At 42.9% G+C, this 16,717-nt stretch overlaps 1 protein-coding gene across 1 annotated transcript in view; it reads left to right on the forward strand.

Annotated features, from left to right (window-relative positions):
* The first annotated feature begins 2,295 nt into the window (after positions 1-2,295).
* The window catches only part of PMFBP1 (polyamine modulated factor 1 binding protein 1), a 55,762-nt gene continuing 41,340 nt past the window's right edge, over positions 2,296-16,717 (forward strand). Inside the window, exons 1-3 of the mRNA XM_066243911.1 lie at positions 2,296-2,334; positions 4,935-5,006; positions 10,430-10,593. Of these exons, the coding sequence (XP_066100008.1) occupies positions 2,326-2,334; positions 4,935-5,006; positions 10,430-10,593 (245 nt within the window). The 5' untranslated portion in view covers positions 2,296-2,325. The remainder of the gene's footprint in view (positions 2,335-4,934; positions 5,007-10,429; positions 10,594-16,717) is intronic.

Here is a 16,717-nt window from a genome sequence, read left to right on the forward strand (position 1 = left end):
CTGTGGCTCCCGTCCATGCATCCAGGGTAGAAATACTTATTGAGGAAGAAGCATCCCTGTTCATTCACAGCTCATGTATTCTTTTAAAAGGGGAAATATTGAACATCCTTTCATCATTTCAATAAAGAGACCAAGGATTCATCACACCTTTTTTTTTCTTTTATCTTTTTTGTGGCAGAGACAGAGAGAGTCAGAGAGAGGGACAGATAGGGACAGACAGACAGGAAGGGAGAGAGATGAGAAACATCAATTCTTCGTTGCGGTTCCTTAGTTGTCCATTGATTGATTTCTCATATGTGCCTTGACCGGGGGGCTACAAGCAGACTGAGCCAGCAACTCTGGGCTCAAGCTGGTGAGCCTTGCTCAAACCAGATGAGCCTGCACTCAAGCTGGCAACTTCAGGGTCTCGAACCCAGGTCCTCCACATCCCAGTTCAATGCTCTATCCACTGAGCCACCGCCTGATCAGGCATCACACCTTTTCATTGGTAGGATGTAAAACACTGGAGAAAAAATCTAAACTCAGTGAGAGTAAAGAAAAAACTAATGACAGAGTATAGCTCAGTGGTAGTCAACCTGGTCCCTACCGCCCACTAGTAGGCGTTCCAGCTTTCATGGTGGGCGGTAGTGGAGCAATCAAAGTATAAATAAAAAGATAGATTTAACTATAATAAGTTGTTTTATAAAGATTTATTCTGCCAAACAGAGAAAATCCAACATAAAGTACTTGGTAAGTAATTATTATTATATGCTTTAACTTGCTGTAACTCTGCTTTATAAATTTTATAAAGTAAAGTTACTTCCCTACTTTATAAATCACCATTACTGTGGAACCGGTGGGCGGTTAGAAAATTTTACTACTAACAGAGATACAAAAGTGGGTGGTAGGTATAAAAAGGTTTCGATTAACCCCCAAGGGTAACTTTAACTTTGAACTGAAGAGCATCTTTTCCTGTGAAAACCTGGAAAAATGTTTTAGATGAGAAAAATAGATCCTTGATAGTCTTCCATCCGGGTCATGGAGGAAAAGGACTAGACAGTGTTGCTCTAAGACCAGTGGTCCATCGGCTCTCCCAGGCAGTTTGCGGTTCCTTGGGGAGAGTTCCAGCGTCAGCAATCTGTGATCAGGGCCTCTGTGGAGCCTAATGTGAGTTGATGGTGCACAAAGTACCAACATGTGTTTCCCATTCTGCCCTCTCCACCTGGGTTTCATTGGACTTGTTCACTTGTACCCTTTTTTCCTCCTCTCCCTAAAACTAAGCAAAGACTCTCTGAGTTAATAAACAGAAAGCAGAGGAGAATTTGAGCATGAGCAATAGAATTAAACCCTAAGATCAAAGGCATGGGCAGAAGTGGAGAACACAATAGAACCTTAGAGAGGGTTAGCCATGTAGAGGCAGAGGAGACTTTGGATCAATACCAGGACTGGGAAGCAGGAAAGTGAGCAAGATCTTAGGATTCTCTCCCCTTCTCCTCAACACCTTTCCAGGCAAAGTACAGAATGATGGTAGGGAAGGTCTAAGAAGAGAGGGCCCGAGACCAGTTTCACAGATGTGTGTGTCCTTCTAGCTGCATTAGGAGCATCCTTGAAGGACAAAACAGAGCCGGCAGACCCAAAGCCCACAGGACGAGGAAGGTGCAGTATTTATGGCTTGTTGACCAGGGCACAGACATCCTGCCGCACTTCAGCTGGGAGAGATTCCATGACCATAGACCAGAAGTCAACCCTGATGCCAGGATCCAACCTGGGACCCCAGAACTTACACTCCGGAAAACCTTAAAGAGGTGAAGGGGATCAGGAACAGATTCATTTTTAACCTAAAAATGATGGAGCTTTCACAGAAATAACTAAGATTCTGTTTTCTGCCATTTGGTGGAAATGGAATTCAATAAAGAGTAATAGAAAAATAGTCACGTTTTCTTTGCACACCTGAGTTCATACCTGCTACACCACTCACCCGTGTGAGGCGCAGTTAGTATTTCTTGGGAATCTATAAGGTGCTCTGAGTATGGACTGAGTTGACTCGGGAGGCACAAACTTTACTAGATATTCGGATCAAGGTTTTGTTTTCACTATAATTTTTTTTTCTTTCTAGACACAGCTGTCACCAAGGGAAGGCCTACTGGAAACAGACAGTGGAAGTTTTAAATACAAAAAAGCAGTTCCCTGGGCAAATGCAGCGGAATCCGAGATAACTGATGGAAGAGAAGAGGCATGAGAAAGTTCAGGTCTCAACAAAGGTGCAGGAGACAGCAGCACAGAAGGCAGAGCATAGAGTTTGAGGGGGGAAAAGGCCCGAAGTCCTGAGCCCAGACCTCAGTGTGCATGGAGCAGGTGGGGAGCCCCTCCCTCTGTGGTGAGTTCTCTCCTCTACAAGATATTTGTCCAGCCACACTCCTCAGAGAGCGCTCTGAAGGTTCACGTGATCATTTTATAAAGCATTTGAGGCTCCCTCAAAGCACTCTTCCTTATCCATCTGGCAAACATTACTGTCAAATGCTTCGAAAATTTATCATTTAAGCCTTCTATTCTTTTTTTTTTTTTTTATCATAAGCACTTCCAAATTGCCCACTGCTGTTGTTAATGACTCACAGGATTCCCACATTTCTTTCATGGAACACAATTCAGCTCTCTCTTTTCCCTCTCACTTATTTTACTTATTGGAGTCCAATGTATTTCCATGCAAATACGAGAGCGTGTGCCTTCCACTTTTCCGTCCAAATACTCTTGGCCCTTGTAACTCCATAGTAGATGAAACAGTCACAATCTTGGACAGTGGTTTTCTGTCTTTGGGACAAGATTGCATTTGATCTAAGAAGCATCTCCTGACTATCCAGTAGGTCTGCCTATAGAAGAATATTATTCTCAAAGATATATTTATTTCAAGTTTATGTGGTGCTTGATCCGAGTTCCTATCTTTAGTAAGAAAGAAGCCCGTCAAGGTAGAACATTGAATCAGTAAGCCTGAGAGCTAGGAAAGACTTAACGGTCATTTACTACCATCCCTCAGTTGGCAGAGGCAGAGGCAGAGGCTCAGAGATATCAGTACCTTTCCCAAAACTACTTTTTGAATTAGGTGTTAAACCAGGTTTAGAAGCTTGGAGGCCTAGAGCCCTCTTTAGTGTTCCCGTGTGCCACACTATTTTTAATCTTCTCATTTGCCTAGTGCTATAGATTAAATGTTTGTGTCCCCCCCAAAAATTCACGTGCTGAAATTTTAACCCCAAGGTGATCATATTAGGAGGTGAGGTCTTTGGGACACGATTAGGTCATGAGGATGGATTCCTCATGAATGAGATTAGCGCTCTTATAAAACAGACTTCACAGAGCTCCTTTGTCCCTACCACAAGTGTGAAGTTACAGCAAAAAAGGAAAAGAAATAAACAGCCATCACAAAAGTGGGTCTTCACCAGGTACCAATTCTACCAGTGGCTGCATCTTGGGCTTCTCAGCCTCCAGAACTATGAGAAAGAAACTTCTGTTGTTTACAATACTCAATCTATGACATTTGATTATAGCAGCCCAACCAGCTAAGACACCTAGCATGGAAGTCATTTGTGATGTTCACCAATATTTCCTTTGGGGAATAAAGGAAGAAGTTAGGCATAGCCATGTGACTTGTTTTGGCCAATGAAACAGAAGCAGAAATGAAGTGTGTCACTTCCACTTTAAGAACCTGTATGTGATCCACCAAGTTCCCATTCCACTGCCATGGCAACAGGCAACATCCTAGATGATAAAGATTCTACCAGCTGAGGACAATGAAGAGCAGAGTCCCAACTGACTCATAAAGGACTAGGATGAGTGAAAAATAAACCTTCCTGGTTTTAAACCACTGAGATTTGGGGTTTGTGACTACAGCATCACTAGCCTCTCCCTGCTGGGTAAGTCTGAGCTACATCACTATTCCCATGATGCATCTCTATGTGTAAAGACTTAAGAGGATAAACAATGAGGCACATCAGAATACAACCCCATAAAACATTCCAAATTCCATGTCTCACCAGCATTCTTTCTTCCTCTTGGCTTATATTAGGGGTGGGGGATGTGTTTTATTACAGAGAATGAGTATTTTGATAGCTTCTCATTCTTAGAACTATTCTGCAGGTAAGTGCCTGGTGGAAATTTCCTTTAGTCTGTGAGTTAAAAACATAATGAATTAGATTATTTTATTAAGCTCAATGCATTATGACCTCAAATGCATCATCCTGTACTTACACACATACATGTGCAAAAATCTTTGGCTCTCTTTGAAACTTTTTATCTGAATATTCATAGCACTTTATGTTTCCTGACTTTACAAGCACTAATATTATGGTACTTGATGCTTAAATCACATCATCAGATATTTCTGATTTATAAATTAGTCGAAGCTCCTTGTGGAACAGTAAGGGAGCCTGTGTGACATTGGGTAAATCACTTAGCCTCTCTGGGCTTCAGTTTCCTCCTCTGTAAAATAGAGATAGTAATAGTATCTACCCCCATACCATGAGAATAAAGTTGGGTTGTGCACATTCTGTTTGATTCATAATTAGTGCACAATTTTACCTATGTTTGAGCCCTAGAATACTTAGAAATCTAGAAGGTAAGATCATTTCAGACCTTTTGCTTTCCAAGGAAGATGAATTTAGAAACTATTTAGTGGTGGGTTGTTTTTGTTTTTTGGGTTTTCATTTTGTTTTTTTGTTTGTTTTGGGGGGTGTTTTTTTTTTGTTTTTTTTCTTTTGGAAAAGATGTAAAACCATGGTCATCTTTCTGGTGAAGGTTTTAACACTTTTGGAAACACAAACAGATGGGTAAGCAAGTCAGTTTTGCTAGCAGTTCGGGAAATTTTTCTGAACTCCCTGCTGAGAGCACAGGTCCAGATGGGAAAAATCTTTAAAGGGCTGGACTCATTTATACTTTTTCCATCTTAAATTTTTATACTTTTCCAGGCTTATAACGAAGCTCAGAAAATGATAAAACTTAAAGGAGAATTGAGAGGTGCCAAGGAAATGAAAGATGAGGTAAGGCTTCTGACTCCTCTGCCCCCGTGGAGTTGAACCTTTGTTACAAGGGACTGCTTTTCAAGGTTTGTGATTCAAAAGTCTGTAATTAACATCCGAAAATATCACAGCCAGCAGTAGGCAGCAGGCACAGCATTAAAGAGCTAGGGGGTCTGAGTCCACATCTAACTGCAGTATGACGCTGGGCATGTGGCACACCCTCTCAGAGCTCCCTCTGCCTTACCTACAAAATATGAGTGATGAGCACCTGGTTCCCAGGCTTGCTATAAGGATGAAGTGAAATGTTGCGTGTAATACACTAGTGCTTGGGACAGAGAAAGAACTTAAAAAATATTAACCATTGTTGCCAACATTCTCTCTTGATCTGGAATGATACGGAAATGCAGTGTTCTGATTAGCCCAACATTTTGGTCAGATGGTGTTTATGTAGTAGTCCCTGACTTGTTCCAGAAGGGGTATGTTTCAGTTAGTATAGGGTTGTTCCACGTGACATGTGCTTTTTAACAGACCTCCTACCAAGAGGTGAGCAGCTCCTAAAAGAGGTGTCTCGGCTCCTTTCCTGCTGGATTGCTAGAGGGAGTCGTACAGTTTCGCTGCGAGTTCTTCGGGGAACAAGAATCTGGTATGAGTTTTCTAGAAGGGCATTCCTTAAGTCCAGCGGATATCTGTGGGTGCCTTCAGTGTGCCAGGCTTGGGGATAAAGCATGGGACAAAATACCCAGTGATCCCTGTTCTCGCGGAGCTTACCTTCGAGTGAAAGAATTTCTCCGAGGACATGATGGAGACGAGCATGTGGCCGTAAAAACTGCCCATATTCCACGGGCGGCTAACCTCTGCCGTATAACCATGTGTACCCTGAACCACAGGCTTTATACAGTGTGCCAACTTTTAAAGAATTTGGAACTCGATAAAATATACTCTTTCTTCACTATGTGAACATAATTGGTTCCAAAATTTTTGCTCACAGACAAAACCTTGTATAAGTGCCTATTAATTCCCATCACAAGTAGTCAAAAACTGCGAAGTTCCTATAGGTGGAAAAGCAAACTCAGGAATCAAATTAGTAATATCAGTAAACAGTGTTTGAAATTACTGTAGGTAACTGTAAACTCTATTATTACACAAGTAAAATGTATACATTCCTGAAGCAAGGTTAGTTTTTAAGGTTTTCATGCTTTTTTAAAACATAATTCTCACTATAAACTTACATATGTTGAGTGGGAATGGTGGTTCAAGTAGCTTTTTCATTATTTGTTGAAATTTTGTCATTATCTTCAAAGAAGATAATTTCCCAAAGATGATGACCTTTATGGTGTTGTTGGTTAACCCCAGAATTACTCTGGAAACTTTCCACCTAAGCTTTCTTATTTTCTCAAGTGCCAGATGCCTGGGAATGCTGTCATCTTGAGCCTTCGAAATGCTTGTAGGATTTGAGAGTGCTAATGAATCACAAACTTTAGTTTAACATCAACATCCCCCCCCCCAAAAGAGCGTGAGACTGTTGGTCAATTCTCTGAAGCCTACAGCAAAATTTCTTCCATCTTTTGAAATGTATGTTCAAGAAGGCATGCCTTTTGAAAAATGATCCATTGAATTAATACAGAAAATCTGCTTCAGTAAATAACCTATTTCCCCAGGTAACTGTTGTGAGTATATTAGCAACAGTAGCATCAGCACTCACCATTTTGCCTGTGATTGGATGATGTCACATGCCTGCAAGCAGAGTGACCAGGTTCCAACCTTGTATAAGTAAAACCGGGAATCTAAGTGCATGGCTTATGCAAGTGAAAACTTAACCTAGCATCGGAGGCCATCAGTAATGACTTCAGGTCTAGGACAGGATCAGATAATGCCTGGGAGTCAACATTATGACTCTCAGTTCATCTTCTGCCCTAGTACTGGTTACCGAGCTTTGATTGATGAAATGTCAGATTAAATCAATTCTTACTACATACTGATACTCAAAGGGCGTCGGCCTGGAATTTAGCCTTCATAAAGTAGATAGGATTAGAAATAGTGTACAGTGACCTCTGTGCAAGATATTAGCAAGAAATTAGGTTTACTGGAACCTCAGAAACACTTGCCTTTCTGGAGTTCGGAGGTGAGCACAGCCTCTTCTTACAATTCCTGCGGTAAAAAATAATACGTGATTCAAGGAAATCACTTTATTGCTCTCCCAGCATTTCCACTCCTGTTCTGATGAATAAAAATAAAAAAAAAAACCTGTACAATTGGCCTTTATGAGCGAATGCTTGGATTTTGATTTCAAAAGTAAATTTCATTTGACATCCAGCAAAACATATTTGTTATTCAACTGGTTTAGGGAGTCCTCAAAGAAAGATTATTTATTACAAAACTCTTGTGTCATGAATGAAGAAATTGCCTCAGAGACTCTGAGTCGATGCTAATGTCCAAATTAGATGAGATCATTGACATTAAAAATCTAATTCTGAAGTCCTGGTCACACAATAAAAGTAGGCCTGCAGGCCTTCAGCTGCAAGGACATCCAAAATCTGGAGGAAGAAGGGATTCTTTACTATACTGAAAGAGAGGGGGCATTTAACTTATAACCTGGAGAGGTTCACAGTGTACTGCACTGGTCCTTTGTTAATGAGTCCACAGTGTGCCGGGCTCCACATGGCACATTTTGGTGACAAGGTCCTCACCTTAAGATGCGTGTATTCAGGCCCTGGCCGGTTGGCTCAGTGGTAGAGCGTCGGCCTGGCGTGCGGGAGTCCCGGGTTCGATTCCCTGCCAGGGCACACAGGAGAAGCGCCCATCTGCTTCTCCACCTCTCCCCCTCTCCTTCCTCTCTGTCTCTCTCTTCCCCTCCCGCAGCGAGGCTCCATTGGAGCAAGGATGGCCCGGGCGCACTGGGGATGGTTCCTTGGCCTCTGCCCCAGGCGATGCCCCAGAGGGGCAGAGCATCGCCCCCTGGTGGGTAGAGCATCGCCCCTGGTGGGCGTGCCGGGTGGATCCCGGTCAGGCGCATGCGGGAGTCTGTCTGACTGTCTCTCCCCGTTTCCAGCTTCAGAAAAATACAAAAAAAAAAAAAAAGATGCGTGTATTCAGCATCAAGGCGAGAGTACAGGGCATTCCGCACGTCTATAGGGCAGGCGTTGTATTACCTCCTAATCTTCTCATAGATGCCAAAGAAAGGTAGGCCCGGGGCAGGAAGGGAGGACGGCGCTAGGGCCTCCCTCACCAATGAGCCTCTGTATCCTCGTGCCACCGTGGCAGCCCCGACAGAAGGGACTTAGAGCCCTGGGGTCACCCTGTTGCTCCTTGTGGGTCAAGGATTTTGTTTTCTAGTTAGAGAACACTGTCTGTACACTACTTTTTTTTTTTTTAATTTAGAAGTTAAACTTAACGGGGTGACATTGGTTCATAAGAATGCATAGGTTTCAGGTAAACATCTTCATAGCATTTCAACTGTTGATTGTGTTGTGTGCCCATCACCCAAAGTCAAATCATTTTCCGTCTGTACACTGCTTTTTTTTTTTTTTTTAAGCTGCTCTACACATATTCTCTTAAGAGAGTCCCTGGTAATTGTCTTAATGGTAATTACATGCTTGGGGCAGTTTGACATCCACTGTTATTTTTCTGAAAGTGAAGAACAAGGGACAGGAGGAAGAGAGAGAGTTTTGAGATAATGAAATCCTTTTAATGACAGAGCCATGCCGTTAACCTAATTAAACTGTGAAGTGGTAAAAAAAAAAAAAAAAAAAAAAAAATTTTAAGTCCAGGTACTAAATGGAAATGAAGAAATAAATCAGCTGAGACAGCAGCACTTCTGGGAAACCTTCTGAGTTCCGAATACTCTGACATTGCCGTGTCCGATCCCTGTGGTTATTCTCTGGCCCCCCTCAGCCTTGTGCAGAGGTCTCTCAGACTGACCTCTCCAGTGAGGCTTGATTTATGACGTCCATACGAGGCCTCCAGCTCCCCTGGGGATGTGTGTTATGGAGCTCATATATTTAGGAAGCCAGAGCAATTGGGGGGTTATGGTGACAAGAGTGTTGGCTATTGGGTCGGGAAAGCAGAACTCTCCTCATTCTGCTGCTCACCAGCTATGGGACCTTGTTGTTTAGATCACAGTCCATTTCTTTGCACCCATAGCTTCTGTGTGCTTTTGCACCTGCAACTCTCTTAGAAGAATTGCCCTTAAGCTGTTGGGGTCACTTTGCTCATAAGAGCAGAGAGCTGGAAGTCCTTGGGCGCTTACCTCCCATGGGGCCGCCCTCAGCCATTGACTGGCTGATGCTGAGTCTGACAGACCAACTTTGAGTGCATCTAATCCGGACAGACTCTGAGGTGTAACTTGCACTTCAGAGTTCCCTGTGGAATCAGGCTAAAGCTACTGACTGCAGGACTCCATCTGAAATCCTGCCCTTGCCTGGTTTCTTCCCCTTCTCTGTCCTGCCTCCCCACTTCCTTGCCGATTGCTCTTGGGAGTGTTTCTTTAATAGGTGCCATGAACCCTAGCCTAAGAGCCTGCTTTGAGTAACCTAACATAAAACAGTTACCTACCGTAAAAGCTCCAGCCTCGGTTCCAACATCTACAACTCAGAGGTGGGAGGTAGTGCCTGTCCTCATGAGTGTTCTGAATAGTCAGCACAGTTAAGACTAAAGCACTGGACAGGGTCACAGAGGTCTACTTCCTAATGTCTTTTCACACTGATGCCAGCCACCTACAATACTGGGAGTCAAAGATGGCGCCCTAGTGTAATGGAGCACCGACCGGACCACTTACCACAGCTCCACAGCCCCGCCCCCACTGAGGCTGCCGTGCTTCCGCTCGCTAATAGCGAACTCGACCAGTAATTTCCATTCTGAACTGGCAATAATTAACTAACCTTTATTTACTTGTATTCAAAGGCAGTGATCATAACCAGCTCAGGGGTTTTACTTTTATTCCCATTGGTGTATATCTCCAAGGAAAAGGCACTCGTTTTACGGGTGAGGGAGGTCTTTCGGTTTAGTGGGTAGAAGAGACAGTTAAGAGACTTCAGAATCCACATCAACTCCATAACTGATTCCCTAGTCTTGACAAGTTCACTTGACATCTCAATATGTTCATTTCATCGGTGGCAGAACCATTAATATTTATAGACAATCCACGAGGTTGCCTGGAATTATTCTAGGCACTGACTTTCTCTTGAAAAACAGGGGAAGTGTCTGTGATGCACCCACGGTAGTGGGCGAAGATTAATTAAATAAGTCATTGCCTGAATAATGAGGAGCACTCAGACACCTCGAAAATGGAGAGTGTGTAAATGTTACACGGAATGAGTAATAACAGCAAAAGGGTAGGTGGACAAATTTCCAGCAAATTTAAAGTCTCTGTCAACCAGCTAAGTGAACAAGAGTAAGCATTATCCTGATGGTTTATAATTGATGCTTCTGTTTTTCTGACTGTCTAGGGTAGGGGAAGAGACAGAGAAGTGAGCAGCCTGAACAGCAAACTCTTGAGCCTGCAGGTTGACATCAAGAATCTACACGATGTTTGCAAGAGACAGGGGAAGACCTTGCAGGAGAGTCAGCTCTGCGCGGAGGAAGCGATGATGGACAGCAGCCACGTAAGGGCGTCAGCAGCTGCTGCCACCTCTGCTCTCTCTGCTTCCACTCTGCGCCCTTGGGCAGGGACAATAATAGAAATTCTTCCACGCGAGCAATGAGAAAGAATTAAGCACATCCCCCACCCCACCCAGTTCTCTCTCACCCGCACGTGTGCGCAGCACGCAGGCCATCCTGCCGTCAGGACTTTCCAGTCCAGCTGTCTCCAAGGTCATCTACATCGGAGGCTCCGTCTCTTCCTTATCTGGCCTTTCACACCTGGGTTTGCAGCACCTGTGGCCCTTGCCCTGAAAAGATCATAGTTATAGAAGGAGAGCAGCATCTCCTAATGGATCTTGGACAACCTTTCTAGTTAAAATAAGACCCCTTCCACCTGCTCAGAGGTGTCACTGCTCACCAGGGCAGCAGGGGCTTTTTTTTTTTTAATCTTTGACAAAGAAATAGTTTGAATTTTTTTTTTTTACATTTAATATTATTTTGAATTAGGCCCTGACCGGTTGGCTCAGCGGTAGAGCGTCGGCCTGGCGTGCGGGGGACCCAGGTTCGATTCCCGGCCAGGGCACATAGGAGAAGCGCCCATTTGCTTCTCCACCACCCCCCCTCTCCTTCCTCTCTGTCTCTCTCTTCCCCTCCCGCAGCCAAGGCTCCATTGGAGCAAAGATGGCCCGGGCGCTGGGGATGGCTCCTTGGCCTCTGCCCCAGGCGCTGGAGTGGCTCTGGTCGCGGCAGAGCGACGCCCCCGGAGGGGCAGAGCATCGCCCCCTGGTGGGCGTGCCGGGTGGATCCCGGTCGGGCGCATGCGGGAGTCTGTCTGACTGTCTCTCCCAGTTTCCAGCTTCAGAAAAATACAAATATATATATATATATATATATATATATATATATATATATATATATATATATATATATTATTTTGAATTAGTTTCAGGTGTATAGATAGCATAGTGGTTTGAGTATGTAATCATATACTTTACGAAGTGTCCTCCCTCACCCCAGATTTCCAGCCGGCACCCAGCCGGCACCCAGCCGGCACCATCAATACTTACTACCATATTATTGACTGCATTTCTGACACTGGACTTTCCGTCCCCGTAGCTGCTCTGTGACTACCGACCGGTCCTGCTCAATCCCGTCACCTTGCGCAGCCAGCCCCCAACCCCGCTCCCCTCTGGCCGCCATCAGGCTGTCCTCTGCCTCTCTGTCTCGGTTTTGTTTGTTCGTTTATAATGTTCTTTAGATTTTACATATAAGTGAAATCATACGGTGTTTGTCTTTCTCTGACTGACTTATTTTACTCACCATAATGCCCTCAAAGTCCATCCATGCTGTTGTTGCAAATGGTAAGATTTCATTCATGTTATGGTTGAGTAATATTCCAGTATATATATGTACCCCTGCTTTTTCATCTACTTGTCCACTGATGGGCACCTGAGCTGCTTCCAGATCTTGGCTCTTGTAAATAACACTGCAATGAACATAGGGGTGCATATAGTCTTTCAAATTAGTGTTTTGGGTTTCTTTGGATATATACTCAGAAGTAGAATTGCTGGGTCATAAGCAGTTTCATTTTTAAAATTTTGAGATAGTTCCATACTGCTTTCCATAGTAACTGCACCAGTCTGCTTTCCCACCGGCAGTGCATGAGGGTTCTCTTTTCTCCACATCCTCGCCAGCACTTGTTTATTGACTCATTGATGATAGCCATTCTCACTGTGGTTTTAATTTGCATTTCTCTGATGATTAGTGACATTGACCATCTTTTCATATGTTATTGGCCATTCGTATGTCTTCTTTGGAGAAGTATCTATTCAAGTCCTTTACCCACTTTTTTTTTTTTTTTGAGAGAAAGAGAGAGGAAGAGAGAGAGATAGAGCATCAACTCATAGTTGCATCACTTTAGTTGTTCATCAATTGCTTCTTATACATCCCTTGACTGAGGGGCTCAAGCCAAGCCAGTGGCCCCTTGCTCAAGCTAGTGACCTTAGGCTCAAGCTAGCAACCTTGGGCTTCAACACAGTGGCTTTGGGGCTTAAGCCAGTGAGCACTGGATCATGTTGATGATCCCACACTCAAGCCAGTGACCTCACAGTCAAGCTGGCAATCCTGCGCTCAAGCCAGATGAGCCCATGCTCAAACCAGCAACCTCCGGGTTTCAAACCCGGGACCTCAGTGTCCCAGGTCGATGCTCTATCCACTGCACCACCACTGGTCAGGCTTTTGCCCACTTTTTATTTGGATTTTGAATATTAACCCCTTATCAGATATATCTTTGGAGAATATGTTCTCCTAGTCAGTGGGTTGTTTTTTCATTTTGTTCATGGCTTTCTTTGTTATGCAAAAATGTTTTAGTTTAATGTAGTCCTGTGTGTTTATTTTTTCTTTTGTTTCCCTTGCCCAAGTAGATATTTCAGAAACAATAAGAGAAATGCTCAAGATTTTACTGTCTTCATTTTCTTCTAGGATTGTCACAGTTCTAGTCTTACAGATAAGTCTTTATTCTGATTTGAGCTTATATGTACATGTGGTATAAGAAGGTGGTATAGTTTCATATTTTTTATGCATGTATCTGTCCACTTTTCCCAACACCATTTGTTGAATAGACTACCTTCACCTCATTATATGTTCTTGCCTCCTTTGTCAAATATTAATTGACCATATAGGCATGGGTTCATTTCTGGGCTCCCTATTCTGTTTCATTGATTTTTGTGTCAGTTTTTATGCCAGGACCATACTGTTTTGATTACTCTGGTCTCGTAGTATAGTTTGATATCAGGTAGCATGATTTCTCCAACTTTGTTCTGCTTTCTCAAGATTGCTGTGGCTATTTGGAATTTTATATGGTTTGGATTATTTGGTCTAGTTCTGCAACATACATCGTTGGTATTTTTTAGCAGGTGCTCTTTATTGCTGCGCCTGCAGCTTCTCTTCTTGATGCAGAAACCCAATCATAGGATCAGCTGAAGTGCAAGAGTTAATGCCTCTAGAAGCCCTCAGTGACTGATGGGGAGATGGGGGATTATATAACCTATCTTCCTTGCGCCTCAGTCAGAAATCATTCCAGGCATGCCCTTTACTCTGTCCCCAAGTTCCTCAGTGGGACCCAGCACCAGCTGCCTGCAGTGGTAACTAGCCTGATAACACACCCTTTCACAGTTTCCTTCCCTTCCTTGTCTTACTTTCCCGTTCCACTACCTGAGTTTCCTAAGATCACCTCCCATATAAACTACTACCTGACCCACGGGGCTTGCTTCCAGCGATGCCCAAGCCAAGACACTCAGTAACACTGGTCCTACACGGGTGTGAACAGAAAGACCCCTGGCATGGTCCTCTTTCTTGAGATTGCGGTTTTGAACTAATACTTATCTGTCGCCTAAGCAATTCATTTCGATCTGAGTTTTTCTCTCTTTGGAAACTCTCACACTGAGTCCTTAGCCAGTCTCTAAATTTATCCACACAAGCTAGGGGGCCAGCTGGAAAATATTTTCCCCAGCTCTCTAAAAACTTTGGGTTTCCAAGAATTCCGTACTTTGCAGTCTTCATTTCCGTTTAGGGATTTGAGTTCTTGGCAACCATTAAGCAGGTACTGGTTGCACAGACCTGTTGCTGGTCTGTGTAACAGACTTAGCTTCTTAGCTGCTGTGTAAGCAACCACCGTCTTCTTCAACATTTGTGGCCAGAGATCTGGCCTCTCTTAATTGTGTCTGCTAGAGTTCTCCCAGTACTTACCACCTCCCTATAAAAACCACAAATTGTTTCTCCGTAATGCCCTAAAAATACTACCAACAAAGCAATTTGACCTTATCTTACTGAGCATTGCTGTTCTTTCCCCAGTAATTCACAAACATAGAAAAATCCATTGGTTTTCCTAAATGGATTTTAGGAAGAATATTATCATAATTTACTTCTTTGTAAATATTAATGTTTCAGAATATTTTCACCATTGCTGTCACAAGTTTATTTATTCCCCAACTCAGGGAAAGCCATGTGGCTGATAAATACCTGGCAACTTGGAAAGGGAAAGATATTAAGTCACATTTTATTATTCTAATTACCCAGAAGGTCTAACGGCTTGAAACAAGCTTTAAAAAGGGCTCTTTTTATCCTAGCACTTAGTGCAGAATTTAAATTGCAGACGACGCATACAAATACACAATTTAATGTAGATTTACACTCATCCACTCAGAAAATCTCTGCAAGATCTGCCTTCTGAGAGGAAATGTAATATGGGAACGGGATGGGGGGGGGCTCAAAACTTTCTGCAGTGTTGACTGATACCTAACAGAGATCTGGGGAAACAGCAGGGGGGTCAGAGTTCGGGACCACAGTTATACGAGAAAAGCAAGATATTACCTCAGATGCTATGTCTAACTAAAGGAGTGGCAGGCCAGGAGTGAGTGGTGAGGGAAGAAAATGACATGACCTGGAAAATCAAGAAGCCACTGTGTTCTAAAGCCCCGGAACAGAGCTGGGACTAAGGTAAAGCAAGGGAGGTGCCCAGGGTGCCATGTTAAGAGGCACTTACTCCTCAGGTGCCAGGCTGGCACTTCCTGGACCCTGAGACTGACAGCCTCCTAGATATTTGCCTGTCAGTTGCTTTACTCTCATCTCTACCCAGCCCAGGAATCAAGAGAGTGCCTCATTTAAAGTAAAAGGAGAAGGAAAAAAAAACAACAACAGAGATGTTGTGATGATGAAAGCTGAAAAGAAAGGATCACTTTGAACAATTTCCCAGACTTCTCTGGCCCTGGCGTGGTCTGGGAGAATACCCTGAGATGCGGTAGGGCTCAGCTTGTCACGTTCATCTTTGAAATGTATGGAGGACCTTATTTTTAGCATAAAACTTTTTCAGAAATTTGATTTCTGCAGATAAAAGTAAGTAGTTGAGTATATAAAGTGAGTAGACTCTCAATAAAAATGATCACACAGAGATATCACTTTGAATCACTGAGAATGGGGGGGGGGGGAAATTAAGTGAATATACTAAAGATAATGTGGGATCTGGTATTGGATCCTGGAACAGAAAAAACAAATTAGTTGAAAAACTGATAAAAATCCAAATAAAGTGTTAGTTTAGGTAAGAGTAATCTACTCATGTTCATTTCTTAGTTTGGACAAATGCACTGTGTGGTTCTATAAAATGTGAACATTAGGGGAAAGTGGATGAAAAGTCTATGAGAACTGCCTCACTACATTTGCAATTTTCTAGAAATCTAAAATTATTTCAAAATAGTTTTTTAAGAAAACTAAATAAATAAAAGTGAATCTCTGGTACACAGAGATCACTGATGAGAAGAAGGCCTAAACCACAGTGATGCATCCAAAAGAAATGAATGTAACTTAAACATACCGTTCTGCCTTCAAGAAAGTCTAAGAGATGCAATTTGTAGAAGATATAAAATGTAACAGATAAACCTATCTAGTGATAAAGCTAAACCAGAGTTACAAGAGAAATACCTCAACACCTCAAAACAGGGAGAAAGACATTCATGACAAGGACTGGAAAAATATGAGCCTTTCAGTTCTTAAATGAAGAAAAAATATTAGTAAGGATCTGGTTATCAGAGCAACGCCAGCCTGAAACAGAAGAGAATCCGTGAAAACTAGAACAGGGAATAAAATGGTTAAAAAGTATTTTGAAAAGCCAGCGTTAGGCAAATCAGCAGGGCCTTATGACATGCTTCAAAGAGTACTTAAGGAATTGGCAGGTGTTATTACATAGCTGCTAGCGATTATTTTTGAGAACTCAAGAGGATCAAGTCCCTGTAGACTGAAAAAGGGTAAATGAAGTGCTCATCTTTTCTAAAAGGGAAAAAGGACAATCCTCGTAATTATAGACCTGTCAGCTTAACTTCAATATCAGGGAAAATATAGAACTTAACATCAATCAATTAGCATCAACTTGAAAAGCACAGAATATTGGGTGGAAACCAATGTGACTTTTCAAAAGGCAAATCACGCCAGGACAATTAATTTCCTTCTGTGTCTTGTGGCCACATAGACAAGGAGGAAGCAATAGTTATAATCTCTTTGACCATAAGTAGGGCTAAAAGGTTGACTGAATATGGGAATAGATTCCCACAGGTGGCCAGTGCCCTCCATCTTTTAAAACAGTTGAGGCCTGGATGAAAATCTAC

Source organism: Saccopteryx bilineata, chromosome 9, assembly GCF_036850765.1.
Source record: "Saccopteryx bilineata isolate mSacBil1 chromosome 9, mSacBil1_pri_phased_curated, whole genome shotgun sequence".
Lineage (NCBI taxonomy): Eukaryota > Metazoa > Chordata > Mammalia > Chiroptera > Emballonuridae > Saccopteryx > Saccopteryx bilineata.